This window comes from Doryrhamphus excisus, chromosome 2, assembly GCF_030265055.1.
Source record: "Doryrhamphus excisus isolate RoL2022-K1 chromosome 2, RoL_Dexc_1.0, whole genome shotgun sequence".
In the NCBI taxonomy this organism is placed as follows: domain Eukaryota; kingdom Metazoa; phylum Chordata; class Actinopteri; order Syngnathiformes; family Syngnathidae; genus Doryrhamphus; species Doryrhamphus excisus.
In genome coordinates this window covers 26,436,998-26,457,508 of record NC_080467.1, presented here as the reverse complement: position 1 = coordinate 26,457,508, position 20,511 = coordinate 26,436,998, and the positions used below count along the sequence as shown (strand labels likewise).

General features: G+C 40.6%; 1 protein-coding gene across 3 annotated transcripts in view; it reads left to right on the top strand.

The window, feature by feature from the left end:
* pdgfc (platelet derived growth factor c) overlaps positions 1-20,511 on the top strand; it is a 43,784-nt gene that overhangs the window by 14,367 nt on the left and 8,906 nt on the right. For all 3 annotated transcript variants that reach the window (XM_058062063.1, XM_058062054.1, XM_058062074.1), the window contains 2 exons: positions 13,968-14,163; positions 18,484-18,664. In XM_058062063.1, the coding sequence (XP_057918046.1) occupies positions 13,968-14,163; positions 18,484-18,664 (377 nt within the window). The remainder of the gene's footprint in view (positions 1-13,967; positions 14,164-18,483; positions 18,665-20,511) is intronic.

The window sequence follows — 20,511 nt, the reverse complement described above, 5'->3', positions numbered from 1 at the left end:
AGAACATGCCGAGGGTGGAATTGAACCCTGGTCTCCAAGCTGTGAGGTCTGCGCGCTAACCACTCATCCGCCATGCAGCCAAGTTTTGATTCTTTATTTATAAATCAAAGCAAAAAAAAAATCTGTTTACAACCTTCTCAACACATGTATTCACATTATAGAGCTCTCCAGACATGAAGTAACACCCCTATAGTCACCTTGACACTCGTATTGCCCAATTTAGTAGAAATAATAAGAGAAAATAAGACATATACGACATAATATAGACTCACACAATTAGTGTTAACAATCAGCCTTATATATAGTATGTATTTTATTTCATTTGGCCAATGCTTAAAAATGAAAACAATAAGCTGTATTGAAACAACAGGATTTATTCATTCATGTATTTTATTATTGTTTTGGGGGCATATTTTTTTAAATGCACATTGTTCTTTCTTTCATTTATGTTTTGGTCTCAATGCTTGTCCTTTATGCTATTATTTTTAATGTTTTGCTAACAGGTGTCAGTCAAATCAATCAAATGCCAGCAAACGCATCACACTTGATGACTCGTATTAAATTGGATTCCGGTTGCGGTTTCTTTCGGGCTGGGTCGCTTTTATTACTGAGGTGTGCAAAAGCCGTGTGGCTCTTTTAGCATCTGAGGCGTAGCACATTCGACAAAGGCAGTCGAGCGGCAAAGACGCAGGCAAGTTCCAAAATGATCTCACAACGCAAACATGTTTCATTGGGAGATATCAGACATGCTTTAACGTGGAAGTAATGACAGGATGTGGATGTCAAACCCAATACCAGCTAGTACTGCTGGATGCTAGAAGCTTTTGTGTGTATATTATATGACTAAACTAAAATAATGGCAAATATAGTTGGCACTACTTGCTAGTTAGCGCTACTCCCTAAAAACACCACCATAAGTCAGTGGATTAGCACCATCACCAGTTAGCAAAGTCAGTTTACATTTAACTATGGTTAACTTATTTTTACACCTGTATCACAATTAAGAATGTTACGTTGTTACTTCAGACATTCCCATTATACGTTTGAGCAGGGTTCTCTTCACACTTACGACAGTTAAAAATGTGACCTAAAACATTGCCCACATACGGTTTACCGGGGTTTACTTCTTTTTACACTTTTAAATAGTTAGGAATGTTACTTTGTTATTCAGAAACAGTGCATATGTACATTTTACTGTGATTAACTTCTCTTTACACTTGTACAACAGTTCAAATGTTACCTAAAACATTGCCCACATACGGTTTACCAGGGTTTACTTCTTTTTACACTTTTAGGAATGTTACCTTGTTACTCAGAAACAATGCCTATACACACTTTTCTGTGATTAACTTCTTTTTACACTTGTACGGCAGTTAAAAATGTTACCTAAAACATTGCCGACATGCGGTTTACCAGAATTGACTCCTTTTCACACTTTTAGACAGTTAGGAATGTTACTTTGTTACTTAGAAACAATGACTATGTATATTTTACTGTGATTAACTTCTTTTTACACTTGTACGACAGTTACAAATGTTACCGAAAACATTGCCGACGCGCGGTTTACCAGGGTTAACTTCTTTTTATACTTTTAGACAGTTAGGAATGCTACTTTGTTACTTTGCAACAATGACTACATATATTTTACTGTGATTAACTTCTTTTTACACTTGTATGACAGTTAAAAATGTTACCTAAAACATTGCCAACATGCAGTTTACCAGGGTTAACTTCTTTTTACACTTTTAGACAGTTAGGAATGTTACTTTGTTACTTAGAAACAATGCCTATGTATATTTTACTGTGATTAATGTATTTTTACACTTGTATGACAGTTAAAAATGTTACCTAAAACATTGGCCACATACGGTTACCAGAATTAACTCCTTTTTATACTTTTGGACAGTTAGGAATGTTACTTTGTTACTTGGAAACAATGACTATACATATTTTACTGTGATTAACTTCTTTTTACACTTGTATGGCAGTTAAAAATGTTACCTAAAACATTGTCAACATGCGGTTTACCAGGGTTAACTTCTTTTTATACTTTTGGACAATCAGGAATGTTACTTTGTTACTGTCGGCATGACCCAGGACTGATGGTAGTGCTCACCTTTTCTTTTCTGGACAAACTCTGGACACAATGGCCGGTAGCAAAGCATTTTGAAAAATGGCTAGGATTGAACGCGCTAATGTGTCATTCTCAAAACTTTTCCATCTGTATTATTTCCTCCTGGGAGAATTTGACTTGGGAAATCTGAACCACCTAAAGCTCAACCAGGATTGTGTTGAGACTTTAAAACGTTCATCCAGGTCCCAACTTGTTGTCTCTGTTTGTGTGCCCAGATGTCAGAGAGTTTGCAGCAGAGGCCTGGCATGTTTTGCGGTTGTTTTTGGCATCCACGCTGGAAAGCGGTGCAAGTGTGCGGTCGTGCACTGGGGGCCAATTTGTCAGGGAGGAATCCTGCTAACCGAGCGCTCAGAGCTGTCAGCTCGGATCCCGTTTGCATTTCGGTGGGCTAATGAGTGAGAAGACGGGCCGGGCTTGCGGAGGACTGGAGCAGGCCTGCTTGTGTTTAAGCACTCAAGTCCTCCTGGGTAAATCCAGCCTGGAGGCAGTAGACTTTCATTAGCCGTACTCGGGCACCAAAGGCTTCTGTGGGTTTGGTGGGGCTGCGCTCGTTAAACGTCCACAGTGACCCACTTCTCCGCTTCCATTTGAATCACAAGCGGAGATGATTGCTTTTAAGGTTAATTTGCATTACTGACACAATGTCATATTCCAATGATGGATATCTCATGTGATCCTGGAATCCTTTCCATTGCTTCTCAAAGTGATGAGTTGTCGCTTTACCTTGATGTTACCATCATTAGCCCACTTAAGGGAACTTTGCTCGATTGAATACAAGCATTTATTCACTTTATTTGGTGATGTGATCAGCACATTCCCAGTGGGAATATTGAAAAAATTTTTCCTTTTTAACTGCTTTCAATGTTTAGTTTTTTTTTAACTCATATAAACAAGAGAGTGAAAGTCCTCCAGCAGCCATTAAACACCTTTTATGATCTTTGCAGACAGTAAATATTCACGCAGCTGCCATGTAATTACCCAATGACTAATGCATTGCTTGATTCTCCAAACCAAAGCCTGACTCAGCAGCACTTTAAATATTAATATCATAGAGATTCGATATTTCCTCGCCGAATTTCATCATTCACGTTCCTGAGCTAAGCTAATTAGCATACATACGAGGGAAGTGGTTGTCGGTGATGGATGACACGTTGGTTCGTGATCAGTCAGCTCCTGAGTGGAGATGAGGACAAGCGTGAAGCTCATTAAGCTTTACTTCATAAATCAGCGGTGTTCAAAGTTGGGCCCGGAGGCCATTTGTAGCCCGTGGCTGTTGTTTTTTGAAACATCATTTAAATAATAAAAATAAATAAATTATCAGTAGTGTTGAAAGAATGAAGTCAAAATATGAAGAAGAAAACTTAAGAGAAAAATCGTTTATACAACTTAACTTATTTGAGACGTATTTATAAAGAGGTGATGATGTAACTCTACAATAGAAGACATCATGTTTGATGCCGTTTTAAGCCGACCACCGCCTCGTCCATTGATCTCATGCTGTTAGCAACATTCATTCATTTGCTTCACTTGGTTTTCCACAGTGGGCGCAATGTTGTTTGGCAGTGGCGGCGGCGTGCCGGACATTAAGCGTACACACTGTATGTCTTATGCCAGGGGTCTCAAACTCAATTTACCTGGGGGCCACTGGAGCATTCAGGCTTTCCAAAAAAAAAAACCACGCATTTATTAAAAACAAGAAAAATATGCAAACTTTTTCAGTGCTTTGGTTCCGATTTTCTACAATAAAAGCTCTGATAAAACATTCCACTGTTCTCAAATATCTTAATTTTTATTTTTCTGCACAAAATAAGATGAAAATAAATAAACAAATCAAGAATAAAGAAAATCAATCAGTAATAAATAAATATTATAATAATAATAAAACGGCAAATAATAAAAACTTAAGAAACCACATATAGTTGGTGGGGAGACAAATTATTTTTTTCAGATTAAAATGAACGAAGCATTATTAGAGCCCTGTAGACATGACAAAACACGACTATAGTCACATTTATACTCTTTTTATTTACAACATATTGCGCAACTGCAGGGTCTTGAGACACATGCTAACTCACAAACTAGAGAGCTAGCGACTTGAACGGTAGCCTTCAAGTTATTTCCTTTAAACTTAAATAGCCAAAAACTTACCACTTCCGCACGGATAGGGAGGATAACTATAACAGTTATTTAACCTTTAACATGAACATTAATCAAACGTAATCATTTTTTCTGGGTACATGATACCATACAGCATCCATATCAAACTTGCGCGGGCCGCACTAACATTAAACTTTCATATCAAGGCGGGGGCCTCAAACTAGTGGCCGCATGTTTGAGACCCCTGTCTTATGCCTTATAATGCAGAAATTACAATATTTAAATGCTATTATATTTGCAGAAAAAAATAATCTGCTTCCAAGTAGAAGACTCATTACAAGCAATGCATTTCTACACCGTGATGATGATGATGATGACATGTTGGCAGCGGCGACGTAGCACGAGTGCAAACACGTCAAGCATCCTCTTGATAAAACCCATCAGCGGCACAATATGATGAGGTTGTTAAAAAAAAAAATTCAAAAGAGAGAGAGGCGGCTTTGAATAGAAGCTAAAAAAAATGTGCCAACAGGTGTGCTCGGAAGACAAAGCGCTCCACTAAAGTTTGGCTGCAAGAGGCAGAAAGTGAAAGATGGACTTTGACAAACACGAACGCGCATGAAAGACGCGTCTCGTTAGCTGGCAGCCGTCCTGGATGAGTCCTCATTAGGTAGATGCAGCTGTGAGGAGAAAGTGGAGGAGGAAGGAGATGAAGAGGAGGGCTTAACACCTTCTCTCCTGACGGCTTGGCATTTACTCCTCTTCAGCAGCACTTCATGCTGGGAACAACGTATCGGAAAGATGACGCGGCAGTGGAATAATTATGGAATCATGGGAATAGATTGCATGCTTTGCTTAAATTCATACATCAATATTTTGGTCGTATTCCAATAATTGTCCAGGCAGTGAGGGTGTTTAGATTCCCGGGTATCACTGTACTTGTTGAAGACAAAAGGTCATAGGTCATGTGGTGCAGCAGGGGTCTCCCAACCTTTTTCACAGAGAGTTAAGTTTTATTATTTTGTTTTAAATGTTATTTTTTATGTACAATATATTTATAGTACTAAAATAGCAGACATATTTCAAATTTCAGCCTTGTTTTATGTGAAAAATCTAACATTTTTCCCCTCGTAAGCTTATTCAGAGCTGCACGGCGGACAAGTGGTTAGCGCGCAGACCTCACAGCTAGGAGACCGGGGTTCAATTCCACCCTCGGCCATCTCTGTGTGGAGTTTGCATGTTCTCCCCGTGCATGCGTCGGACATCAATTATATCCAAACAGAGAGTATTCCACCATGACACTTTACAACCTTTAGGACAGGCATAATGACATAAGACTTCAGAAGATTTTCCACCAGCTGCTTATAATTATCTGTCTTATAGTTTCTGCTAGCGATTCGTGAAATTTCTCGACATGCATGCATTTTTTTTCCACTAGTCCACTACCAAAAGAGAGATTTTTTGCAAATAAATACAAACATTTTGTGAATTGTGATCGCGTGGTTAGCGCACAGACCTCACAGCTAGGAGACCCGAGTTCAATTCCACCCTCGGCCATCTTTGTGTGGAGTTTGCATGTTTTCCCCGTGCATGCGTGGGTTTTCTCCGGGTACTCCGGTTTCCTCCCACATTCCAAAAACATGCTAGGTTAATTAGCGACTCCAGATTGTCCATAGGTATGAATGTGAGTGTGAATGGTTGTTTGTCTATATGTGCCCTGTGATTGGCTGGCCACCAGTCCAGGGTGTACCCCGCCTCTCGCCTGAAGACAGCTGGGATAGGCTCCAGCACCCCTGTGACCCTCGTGAGGATAAGCGGTAGAAAATGAGTGAATGAATGAATGAATTAATATATTTTAGTACTAAAATAGCAGACATATTTCAAATTTCAGCTTTGTTTTATGTGAAAAATCTAACATTTTCCCTTCATAGGCTTATACGTACAGTATAATTTTGATGCACTTAATTTTTTCGAATGCCAATTAAAAAAAACATGCTACTGTCAAACTGGCCCCGTGCCACATTTTAGACACCACTGTTCTCCAGATTAGTGACTGATGTTGACACCAAACTCTACCAAGCATGCCCTTTATTGCCCTTGCTTTGTGCCCTGCCCACAGAAAATAGCCTTCTCCTAAATTGGAAGCATATAATTGACCAAAATATCCTGCTAAGATGAATAATTAAGATTCTCGATCCAATGAATGGATGTTTTGTTTTGTTTTTTAAAAAAGCTCTTCTGCAAAATGAGCTGCAATCATCCTCGTCTCCTCAGCAGAACTTTGATCAAGGTCTTCTAACGTCTGCTTCTGCTACTGGCAGCTTCCAATCCGGCCCAGCCACAAATCCAACTGCAATTTTCTCTCCATGCGCAAGCCGTCCAGCTCACAGATGTGACTACAAAGACAGCGGCTCCGTCCACAGCTGTGGACAAAGACATTGGAATGAGATACATTTCATTCCTTGTCTCCATAGGGACCTCTTTTAACTTGATGTGGAATAGACAATACATTTCATTTCATACGGACTCTAAAGACTGACACAGAAGCTGGTCATGTGACAGCTTTGAAATTTTTGATTTGACTATTTTTTGGAAGATATCTCCTATAAATTTTATTTTATTTGGTCTGATGTTGTTGTGGGCCAGAAGCACCAAAGTTGGCACATAAAATAGAAAATATTCACGAGGTACACCTGCACAATATACTAGGGTAGAATAAGTATTATTGTTGGATTTTCAAGATTTTATTTCACTATGGGGAGTATGAAAACAGTGTAATTTTCATTCATTCGTTCATTTTCTACCACTTTTTTCTCACGAGGGTCGCAGGGGTGCTGGAGCCTATCCCAGTTGTCTTTGGGCGAGAGGCGGGGTACACCCTGGACTGGTGGCCAGCCAATCACAGGACACATATAGACAAACAACCATTCACACTCACATTCATACCTATGGACAATTTGGAGTCGCTAATTAACCTAGCATGTTTTTTTAATGTGGGAGGAAACCGGAGTACCCGAAGAAAACCCACGCATGCACGTGGAGAACATGCAAACTCCACACAGAGATGGCCGAGGGTGGAATTGAACTCGGGTCTCCTAGCTGTGAGGTCTGCGCGCTAACCACTAGACCGCTGTGCCGCCCACAGTGTGATTTTTTTTAATATTTAAAGTTGAATACCTATTTAAATTATGTGGAACTTAATTTGGAGTCACCAATTAACCTAACTTACATGTTTTTTGGAATGTGGGAGGAAACCGGAGTACCTGGAGACCCCCCCCCCCCCCCCCACACACACACACACACAGAACATGCAAACTCCACACAGGGATGCCCAACGGAGATTCGAACCCAGATGTTTGCTAGCCCCTGACTGTGTCGCCTACATGCTAACCTCAAGTCCAAAAAAAAGTCACATAAGTGGCAAAACAAAGATTAATAAACAAAACATGCAGCATTAAGCTATGCAAATACAATAATAAACTTATAATTCAATGAATACCATAAAAAAATACCATTAGTAATTTTCTATAGAAAATCTTTAGGCTCCCACACACACACAGAGCGACACTGGATGCCACACAACAAGTGTGGCCGCTAATTAGAGGCTTGAACAAATCACTGCGGGCACGGAACTGAGGAAGAAGGGTGGGTGGCACTTGTGGTAGCGAGTTTCAATCCGGGGACGGTCCAAAACCCAGTGGAAAAGCATCATACATTTAACATACAGTGTCAAATAGAGACATTCCATATGATGTACAGATGTTTGAATCTCTTTGCTACTTGGGCATGTTGATTTTTTTTTGGGGGGGGGGGTTTGCGACACCACCCCCACCTTAAAGACATTAGTTCTGCCTTACTTGCTTATTGCATGTGTCAATAAAAACACACATTTAACAATACACTGCAAAAAACAAGCAACATTAACACAAAGTTTCTTCTTGTTGCCCTCAGTCTCCGCTTGGATAAAATGCATGCACTTTATGTATGTGTGTAGTACAGAAATACACCCGCAACTTACAATTTGGTGCACCTTAAGATATGATAAATTAATTTAAATAATTTGTACAATATTTTATTTTTATTGAAAATATTTTTGTTTATTTATTTTTCTATATATTTAGTATTTTTCAGAAAATTAATTAGAAATATTTGCTTTTAATTGGATATTTTTATTGGCCTACAGGGTTGTTACAATAGCGCCCAATGAAGTCTGCCCGGTAACAAGAGGCTTCTTGTGTATCATGTGACTGGGAATAAAAATCCAAGCAATTCTACCTTGCTGTTGTGCTACCATTGTAATTCTATAGTCAAATTATGTAATGAATCCCAGATGTTTTTACTCTCACAATGTAAGCTGTACTTTTGTATGCTACCTAACTATTTAAAAAAAAAAAAAAAAAAACGCTACTGGGCGAGAGTCCGACAGCGTCCTGCCATGTGCCTGACAGATGAACTTGCCGCACAACTGGACTGCAGATGGCCAAATTAATTTTTAATGCTACGAAAGATTCCCGTGGCGTGTTTCTCAGCCGTGTACGGGCGGCGGAATGAAGCTTAAAACAATAAATTACGGCTAAGCAGGCTGGGAATTTACTGCACCTGCAGGTACCGCTGCTGCGTCCTAACAGGCAACAGATGTGAGCTTAAAACTTCTAAATAACGCCAAAAAGAGATTGTTGGGTACACTTTCTTGTTGGCTCACACAAGGGTTCATGTTCTTTTTTTGGTGTGTAATTCAAATCATTATGGATAATAAGGATGCTAACTGTTAGCATGTTAGCGTTATAGATATCGTTAGATAGCGTTAGATATTTTATTCATGTCTGAATCTAAATTCATGGCATGAATCCTGGCACATTCCGTACTTAGTGCTTTCTAGTTAGGTGTTAGCATTCTGACAGTTAGCATGTTACCATTTTAGGTATTTTACTTATGTTTAAATGTAAATACATACGTACATGGCATGATTTAGGGTCACTCGCCTGGACACGTTCCGTATTTAGTGCTTTCTAGTTAGGTGTTAGCATTCTGACAGTTAGCATGTTACCATTTTAGGTATTTTACTTATGTCTAATTGTAAATACATACGTACATGGCATGATGTAGGGACACTCGCCCGGACACGTTCTGTATTTAGTGCTTTCTAGTTAGGGGTTAGCATTCTGACAGTTAGCATGTTACCATTTTAGGTATTTTACTTATGTCTAAATGTAAATACATGGCATGATGTAGGGACACTCACCTGGACACGTTCCATACTTAGTGCTATCTAGTTAGCATTTTAACTGTTAGCATGTTAGCGGTCTACCCAAGTTCCTCTTGTGTAAATGTATATAACATAAATAGCATGATGTAGGGACACCAAAGTCCATTCTGTACTTTGTAGTTCTAGTCCAATGTTAGCATTTTAACTGTTAGCATTAGAGCTATTTTACACATGTCTCAATGTAAATAATTACATAACATAATTTAATAACACAGGGACACTGTACAATCGCCTTGGCAGTTTTTGTACTTTGGCTAGCTTGATAAGAGCTAGCATGCTAACCGTTAGCATTTTAACATAGCATGATGTAAGGGACACCAAAGTCCATTCTGTACCTTGTAGTTCTAGTCCAATGTTAGCATTTTAACTGTTAGCATTAGAGCTATTTCACACATGTCTCAATGTAAATAATTACATGACATAATTTAATAACACAGGGACACTGTAGAATCGCCTTGGCAGTTTTTGTATTTTGGCTAGCTTGATAAGAGCTAGCATGCTAACTGTTAGCATTTTAACAATTTTACTCATGTCTAAATGTAAATACATAGGGTACATAATGTGACGTAAGGTCACTGTGGAGCTGCCTTGGGACTTGGGCATCCCTAGTAATCATGCAACCTACCTGTCATATTCATTCATGCCAATGTTATATTGGGTCGGGGTCCACTGAGCCCCCCCAAACTCGCATATGTGCTCCATTCTTGTTTTGGCAAGCGAAAGGTTAATGTTTAACAGCATGAATGGAACGTGCGAACAAAGCACAATGGCCGCACTGTATGGCAGCCAGCCTATTTATCCATGCTCACTTCCTCCCTTAATAGCCGCTTCTATGCTTTCCTCACCGGGAGTAGTGGTGGGGGACAAGGGGGGGGGGGGAAGTAGGTCAAGGAAAAGTCATGTTTGAGGTAATTCACTCCAGGGGGACGACGGCTCTGATCATTAGATGACATGGCGGCTTGACCCCAGAAGTGAGGTCATTTTCAAGTCACATGGTAACACGCCTAGTGGGATAGGAGGGCAGTGAAAAGACACTTTGTTTATAGAAACATGAAGGACAATGCTTGCTTTTTTAGTGCCTCCTAAAGTGGGTAAGAATGACATCATCATTGACTGGACTTACCCTTTTAGTAACAAAACCTGCAGCCTGATGTGTTGGCGGTGCGGTTGTCGGAAAACTACCATGCGGCCCCGTGTCTGCTTCACAGAGTACATGTTAGAAGTCTTGTTTCCATCTATGAACCGCATCTCCCCCTGTTCTGGCAGCACTCGTGCAGCCCCAAACCTAAAAAAATGGCTTTGTGTTCATTTGTTTTCCGTGAATAATAAATCCATAGTACCCTCCAAAGTTATTGGGAGGTCAATTTCTTTATTGTTGCTGTTTTTTTATAGACTGAAAACATTTGGGTTTGACAACAATAAACAAATAAGCAACATTTTAGCTTTTATTTGCAGGTATTTGCATCTGGATCAGATGAACGACTTTGATGATGATCTCAAAAATATTGAGCATGTGAGTGACTAGGTGTGTGTTGTTGCATTGGTTATTCAATCAATAAATAGTGTCTATATTGGGTAGAATATATTGGGATCCAAAAAATTGCACTTTTTTGTGTTGATTTTCAACCAAAAGTGGTAATGGAAGGCTGCATGGTGGACGAGTGGTTAGCATGCAAGTCTCACAGCTAAGAGACCCGAGTTCAATTCCACCCTCTGACATCTCTTTGTGGAGTTTGCGTGTTCTCCCCGTGCATGGGTTTTTTCCGAGTACTCCAGAAACATTCCAAAAACATGCTAGATTAATTGGCGACTCCAAATTGTCAATGGTTGTTTGTCTATATGTGCCCTGTGATTGGCTGGCGACCAGTTCAGGGTGTACCCTGCCTCTCGTCCGAAGACAGCTGGGATAGGCTCCAGCACCCCCCGCGGCACTCGTGAGGAAAAAGCGGCATAGAAAATCAATGAAAATGAATGATACATCTAAGCTGCATGGACGAGTGGTTAGCACGCAGGCCTCACAGCTAGGAGACCCAAGTGCGATTCCACCCTCGGCCATTTCTGTGTGGAGTTTGCATGTTCTCCCCGTGCATGCGTGGGTTTTCTCCGGGTACTCCGGTTTCCTCCCACATTCCAAAAACATGCTAGGTTAATTAGCGACTCCAAATTGTCCATAGGTATGAATGTGAGTGTGAATGGTTGTTGGCTGGCCACCAGTCCAGGGTGTACCCCGCCTCTCGCCCAAAGGCAACTGGGATAGGCTCCAGCAACCCCATGAGGGGGACCCTCGTGAGGATAAGCGGTAGAAAATGAATGAAGTGAATGAATGAAGTGGTAATGTGGTAGCCATTAGCCAAAATGTGTTCTTAGCTTGCGTCAACTGCTCTTTCGAGGGCTGAGAGATAGGGCGAAGGGGGGGTGCCATCCCAAAACCTTCACCAGAGGAAAATGCAATTTTTCTGACTTTTGGAGGGCACTATATACTGCGACGCAAGCTGTATGCTGACTATCTCTTAGAGTATCATTGGAAAGTGACGGTTGTTTCTCAGATGCGTGAAAATAATGCCCAAAGGTGACCTGTATGAAGAGCGCCAATCAAAATGAATAAGTTTCTTGTGTCGATATCGTGGCAGTTGAAGATGCGGCGATTGCCCTGTCCTTAATTGAAGTCCTAAAACATATTTCAGTCAGCGTTACATTCATTTCATTCCATCATTGTTTTCCTAATAGTTTTTCTATCAGCGCTCACCACATCACCGTCCATCTGGAGAATCCCATTTTCTCCCTCAGCGATAACGTCAGCCGTGGCTGAGGAAAACGTAGCGTAATTAAAAACATGCCTCCCTTGGCCAAGCAGCTGTAGTGGAAGACAAAGTGTCAGCTTGTAGCCTCCTGAGCCAGCAACAGTTAATTAAACACTCCTCGCCGCTACTTGCATAACGCGCCCGCCATGGACGGAGATAAGACCTCCTCCAAGAAAATATGGAGAGGCAAGAGGAGCCAGCATGTTGGCTCGATGCACGCGATAGTGCTTTAATTGGATCCAGACGAAAGGGACTAGCAGAAGAAATGAGGGATTATGTCTCACTTCAATGCCTGCATGTTCCGCGAGAGGTGTCATTTAGCAGAAAGCATCTTATTTACCGACAGTGTGAGCTCCCGGCCAAGTGCGGTCATGAAAGATCCTTTTCATGGAGAAGTCGTGCTCGGGTTTTTGTTTTTCTTGAGAACGGGCACAGCATCCTTCAGTGGTGTCCCACCTGGATTGCTACCAAGCCCACATGAAAAGTGGCACATGCAATCCAATACATGCAAGTATTTTCTCTTCTTCTTCCTCTCATGTTTACCTACTTTATTATTATTTGAAGTATGAGGTGAGGTTTGAATGATCCAAAGATTCAAAGGTCTTAGCTCAGCGGTGGGGCCCACTTATCTTGTCACCACTTGGACATCGACATAAGCGATTGTTGGCATAACCGAAACTAACCCCTTTGCTTTCCTCGATTTTTTTTTTTGGTCAAAAACGCCTGAAATAGTCAAAGTAAATGTAAGCTGTTATTGAACCACTTGGAGTAGAGGAATGGTTCGCTTTGGGCTCTTTTGAAAGCTGAATTTTTATCCCCTTCAGTCAGAATTTAAGTGGGAATGACAGAGTAATAGGAATTGGAATTCTCTAAAAAAAACAATTAATTGTAAGGTTTGCTTTATTTTTTTTTTTTTAGAAAATGTGCCTTCAAAGTAAATAGCTTTGTGGTATGTACTGGAAAACACAATGTGGCCATAGTTCAAGTTCTTACCATCCATCCATCCACTTTCTTCCGCTTATCCAGGTCCGGGTCACGGGTCAGCAGACTTCAGCCAAGACTTCCCAGTCTCCGTAATCTCTCCAGCATTTTCCGAGGTCTTCCCCGAGGCCTCTTCCCAACTGGGCATGCCCATATCACCTATCCAAGGGGGCGTCCAGGAGGCATCCGGACTAGATGCTCTATGCACGCCTTCCCTCAATTGTGAACAAATATACTTGAACCATGGCCTCAGATTCTGGGATTTTCTTATCCCAGAATCTTCACATTCAGCTTTGTACAGCCCCAATAAACACAGATGGTCACATCTTTATGAGGCCATCAGGACCACATCATCTGCAAATAGCAACCAAATCCTTAGGACCCCAAATTGGACTCGATCAATGCCTTGGCTATGCATAGAAATTCTGTCATAAATATTTTGAACAGAAAAGTGATAAAGGTCAGCATTGGCGAAGGCCAACGTTCATCTGGAACCTTTTTGGCTAACTGTTGGCAATGCGGACCAGGCTCCTGTTCTGGCTGTACAAGGACCGAATGGCACAAAGCAACGTGCTCCCAATCCGGTACTCCCAAACCACAAGGGACACAGTCAAAGTTCCGACAGTGATGTACTAAGTCCCCAGTCATCCAAAACATCCCCTTCATTGCTCGTGTTCCTTCTTTTTAGGAGTGCAGGAGTCCCAGCAGGAGAAGGTGATAAGCGTGTCCGAAGACGGGGGGACGATCTACAGCCCGGACTTCCCACACAAGTACCCCAGGAATATCGAGTTGGTGTGGAGGCTGGTGGCGGCGAGCAACATGAGGATTCTGCTCAGCTTCGATCTCAGGTTCGGCCTGGAAGACCCAGAGGACGGACTATGCAAGTAAGGAGATGGAAATGTTTGTCCTGATTTACCATTTAGATAGACAAATGTTGTTCCTTATGGAAAAAGGAATCGGAATTTGGAATTTAAACATGTCTTTCCCTTTTGTGTGCGTTCTAAAAATATAAAAAGAGGCAGCTCATTAATGCACATAATTGGATTCACCTATTCTGCGCAGTGGAATGACTCCGGTAGTGGAGTGGTTGTCTCCCAGTCTGATGGCTGCTGGTTCGAAACTCAGTCGGTGAATAGATAGAAACACATTTTTAGAATATTTCAAAATTTCATTCTACATTTTAGTTGTTTCAGCATCCATCCATGACTACGTTAACGGTTAAAAGGGTTAAACTGACTGAACTGAGGTTTGCAGCATTCAGAGGTTCCACTGCATTTCATGTGAGGATTCAAGCAAACAAGGATGCTGCCATCCTTCCTTCAAGCCAATCCCGCCTGTCCTAATTGATGGAGTGACTCATCCTTTTACAGTGTTTCATCAAATGACGACTTCCCCTGTTGGCGTGCTTGATCCATGTTGGGCCTTTATGCGAGTAAAAGGGCTAAAGATTTAGAGTGCGAGTGTGGCCATTTGTGAAATTGCCTTCTCGCGCTCCTGCTTTGGCCGCTTGTGAATATTGAAAAGCGAAAAGAGTGATTTGTTAGCGACGACACGTCACGGCTTCCTGGCGCGCGGCAGCAAATTTGACCATATGAGGTCGATATGCGGCGGTGGCTAACAATGATGCACACGCACACACACACATATGTATAGTATATATTCGCTACATGTATTTTATCACCCAGGTCACTTTCAATTACTGCCTGCGATTGCCTCTGTTGCTATTTCATGAAGAAGGAGGCCGAGCGCCACAGATCGATGCGCCGTGTGTGCATTATGCTGGCAGCCCGCTGCCAATACATCATGACTGACTGGGGATCATGCAGGAGACAAATCAGTGGGAGAGAGGTGGGATGGAAGCAAGACGGGGGCGGCTCGCGTTCGGCAGCTCACTCCTGGAGAGTCCCCTAATGGACTACCATGAGTACTGCATTTTTTACAGACTCAGAGTCAGCACCGTGAAATGGACTTATGGACTATACATGGACAAATATAAAAAAAAACAAAAACATATAATAATAATAGAAATAAAGTGAAAATAATGAAAATAAAGTGAAATAAATACAAATAAAATATAATGACAAATAAATAATAATGAAATTAATAGTAAGTAAATAATATACATAAAAATACAATACAAATATTATTAATAAATAAAATTAATATAATAAAATATGCATGAAGCAATGAAATACATAAGAAAAATTAAAGTTTATTTATTTATTTAGTTTATTTATTTTATTTAAATTAAAATTTAATTTTTCAGTGTATTAACAGATTTTTAAAATAATTAGATGGACACATCATATATTAATTTAATGACATTTTTGATTAACAACATATTTATAAAATTATGCTTCTTAAAAAATATAATTTCATGTTATTTTTTTGTTGTGTTCATTTGTGATCATTTCTTTGATGAATATTGACTTCATTCTTGTTTGTCACTGTAAAATTCCTCAAACATAAAAATAGCAAAAATAACAAAATACTAATATTATGTTGTAGTATATAAAATACAGTGTATAAAATATTTCTAATAATACCAATAATTACAATAATATGCATATATCATAACATTCAAAAGGATACTGTTTGAAATCATGATAAGGATAATTATAAGGTTATTTGCGGTGATAGCAACACCTGTTTGTTTGTTTTTTCAATACCATTAAAGTGGAAAGAAATGTGTTTTCTTAGTCGGGTTTTTTGAAACATTATTAAAAAAAACATTGAATGTAAATGTGGACGTAGCCTGAAGCAATCAGCATCCTCCGGGGTGTTGGGCAAATAACGGCGTCGTTTTTCGGGGGTCAGCCAAGTCAGACTGAGGCTCGACAGGTTTTGATTGGATCCCAAGATGCCGCCTGATGAATGCAGCATGCAATCATCAACACATACACACACACACACACATACACACACTTAACATTCCGCTCACAGTGCTCTGGTCTGCACATTCCCTGACATGCTCTCCACTGAAGATCTTCATTGCCAAAGCGTGCTGGAGCAAAACAACCAACAATTGCATAGCCATCACTAGCGCCACCTTGCAGAAAGATGAATTTGAAGCAGCAACTACAGTATATAGCGTATATATAAGTGTGTATTTATGCATGTGTCTATGTACTGTATGTATGCATGTACAGTATCTATATCAGTGCATTTGTTCAAGCAGTAAAGTGCTGTTTTGCCAACACAGGGTGATGTGTAGTGATCACAGCCTCCTGCATTATTGATGAACCATCTGTCATGTGTCTCCTTCTTAGTACTGCAAGCCCCGCCGTTAGGCGTACAATCTAGTAATATGTGACTGATAATACAAGAGAAAGTGAAATAAAGCTGGTCTAGTACATTGCACAAGGAACAGAACCAATGTTCTACTCACGGTAACTATTCATCCAGAATTAATAGCACTAGTTAATATAATTAGTAGCAACATTTTAAAGTGCATGCAGGTCAACTGCGGCTACCGTCGCTTTGGAAAAAAAAAAAACTACACACAGAGGTTGCCTACAGCCACATGGCAATGTTTTTTGACATGATGCTGGGTTATTTGTTTGCCTGCATATAATGCAAACTGAAAAGAAAGAGTAAAATGTTACAATGTTGACAAATTATTAGTTTATTTGCATCATTTCCTGGTCCAAAAAGCAAACCTAGTGGTAACACCAAAGTCAAATTCCCTTGAAGGTGTCCAACCCCCCCCCCCCCCCAAAAAAAAATTTGCTGTTCAGTGAGCATCAAAGGTTGCGCCTTGTCATACTCGTCAACATTTAAAAATAAGGGAACATTGTCAGAAAACAAGGGAGAAAAGTGAGGGTGAGCTGCTGTAAAGACCCAACCGCCATCCGTCGTGCAACCGAGTGGTTAGCATGTAGAGATCAGGAATACCTGGGTTCGATTCCCTGCTTGGTCATCTCCCTGTGTGTGCGTGGGTTTCCTCCACATTCCAAAAACTGCAGACTCCAAATTGTCCAAACTGTTCCCCAACCCAAAGACAGCTGGGATAGGCTCCAGCATACCGCCGCGACCTTTGTGAGGATAAGCGGCATGGATTTCGAACAAATATGCAGTGAGCCATCGTTCTGTAGTTTGTCCTGCAGAGGTTCCTGTGTATTTATTTCCCACTGAACGTCGCTTTGTTTACATGCGACTCAATTATGCAACATAATAGAAGAAGTCACTTTCCAACTAAATGAGAGACAATAACCTTGTTAAAAGTTATCTTTTATTTCCATTCGGTTCATTTGGCAGCACATACAAACAATGGTGTTGCATTGAACGCAGCCTTGGAACACAATCTGACGCGCTGACGGAAACACTGACCTTGGTTATCCAAATATCTGCATTGGCTGCGCTCAATAAGCTGAATGCAAATAGAAAAGTCATTCATGCAGACACACAGGTATATAGAGTATACGTAATAGAAGGTGCACTTGTGTCGAACTGTAAAAAAAGTGTTGGAACACAGCCAAATGCACTTCATATGTTTCATATTTTGTAGGCGGAGTCTGTGACGTTATCACACGACAACATCACTGCATCAATCTAGGGATTGTTTATCTTTAAAGTATCATGTCAAATATAAATTGTGTGTTTTCATGTGCTATGATGCATCGTCTCAGAGTGTTTTACAACATGGGGAGGTCGGAGTTCATTGCCGTTGCTCAAGGACACTTCAGTGTGTTTTCTGAGTAGTGCTGGGATCAAATAGGTGACCTCCGAATTACGAGCTACGACCCCTAGCCAGGACGTGATGGTTTTTGATATGAGGAGGGTATTTATAACCATCACCAAATTTAAAGCACACCTTACGGAGACTGACAAAATTGGTTGAAAAACATGGCCGCCGTCAGCCAAGGCGAATGCACTACATTCTAATGCAACAACAAACATGGTGGCATGATATGACTCCACTGTCTTTTTTTGTCCTCCATTGCAGCGACAATTTTAATTTCGGCAATAAATAACCGCCGCAATCATCTCATCTGGCGACGTGATGCTGAAGATATGTTTCCTTCCTCTTTTAATTGACTTTTATTTCCCCTGACGCTTTCTACGTACGGACATCTGGAAGACAATCACAGTGGGGACCATAACAATAAAAACGCTGACATGCGTAATTAACATAGACTGATATAAAGATAGAGATCAGCTCATCATACTGTAGTCTGATGACCTGTCCATCTCTTCACTACCAGGTATGACTTTGTGGAGCTGGAGGATCCGAGTGATAAAACCCTCGTGGGCCGCTGGTGCGGCTCGCAGGCGCCACCCGTGGCTCACCTCTCCAAAGGGAACCAGGTCCGCGTCCGCTTTGTTTCCGATGAATACTTCCCATCCGAGCCGGGCTTCCTCATCCGATACTCCCTGCAGCCTGCGGTAAGAATCGTGAGAATTACCTTTGACCTTTCACACCAGCTGACACTGTGAGAATAATTTGAAAATGGAGTGCCTTCTTTTCGCCGTAGAATATCATAGAAAAAGTTCCAACGATTAAAACACCTTTACTAACTCAGGCAATGTTTTATGGTTTCATTTTGATTCAAAGTAAACAGACTAATGTTAGACATACATAGATATATACACATGTTTCAGACATAGTTGCTAATGGGGATTAATCATGATTAATTATTTCAATAACTGATTAATCTGATTAAAATCAATTGATCGCTTTAGTCTTTTTAAATCTTCAGAACGCACAGATTAATAATATGACTTTATTATTAGTTAATATTACATAACAAATAAATAAAACAGTTTAAACTGAGTTACACAACGGTCGAGTGGTTAGCGCGCAGACCTCACAGCTAGGAGACCAGGATTCAATTCCACCCTCGGCCATCTCTGTGTGGAGTTTGCATGTTCTCCCCGTGCATGCATGGGTTTTCTCCGGGTACTCCGGTTTCCTCCCACATTCCAAAAACATGCTAGGTTAATTAGCGACTCCATATTGTCCATAGGTATGAATGTGAGTGTGAATGGTTGTTTGTCTATATGTGCCCTGTGATTGGCTGGCCACCAGTCCAGGGTGTACCCCGCCTCTCGCCCCAAGACAGCTGGGATATTATGGAAAGCAGGAAGTGAACAAATGTAACAGTTAGTGATTGTAAAAGTACCAGATGGAGGGGTAGGATTTAATAAGCTTTGCTTCTTCCTACTCCTTTTGGACATGTGGAACTGTGAACTGATTATGGGATGCATTCAATTGTAATCTGATGCATGTTCAAATGAAGTAAAACCATTACCATTACCATTATCTATTTGATAGATTCAAAATCATCTTGACATTTGAGTCAAGATGATCAAGATGGTCCCTGAAGGTTCTGCTGGATATCTGAGCCGGTTGAGAGGTGACTAGAAGACATCCATATCGAATCCTAAAACATCTTTGCTACGAAATTCAGTGAAGCTCTTGGCTGAATGGAGAGAACATGGCTCAGGTAGCCTTTAAAATCTACCGGATTGTTGCCTTCATGCCGTATTTATAGGATCAGTTCAAGGCTTTTTTTTTTTTTTAAATTGTGTGTCCAATCTGATTTATGATTTAATTCCACTCCATAAACGAGCCGAGTCGGGAAACAACAATAACAGTCCAATACGGTCTCTTAATTGGCAATTATTGTCTCTGTTTCATGTTTAAAATGTTTGGAGGAGATGGCTGCCATTTATTTTTTACATCAAACTCCTCATTATTTTGTTTTATTACCCATACAAAAAATTTTTTATTTTTCAAATATATATTTTTATTTTTTATTTTTTTTACAATGTCCACATTTTAATGGTTTGACTCGGCGTAAGAGGCCTGCACTCGATTGGTTCCGCCTGCAGATAATCAAAGTGTTATTGTTCCATATAGGCTGTGCGGAGTGGCATAAAGTCCCATCCAGTGGCCCTGACCTCCACAAGGCTTCCATTCCCTGAAATAAAAGTGGGAATTAAGAGATAGAAGTGGCTTTTTTTGTGTGTGTGGAAAATTGTCCATCGTTTTCTTTTCATGTTTTATCCTTCCCTGGAAGTAATATCCTCTCCTAATGTGACCCTGACTCGACCACTTTGCTCTATATTTAGCTCATATGGAATATATACCTTGTCTTTTTATACTTTTATAGCGGTTCGCCCCCTGTAAAGACACTCATATGACCTTCCTCTTCCCCTCATAAAGAATGTCAGAGGACATGAAAGTAGCTCAGCTGTCAATTATAACACTATGGGAGCGAGATAGATGA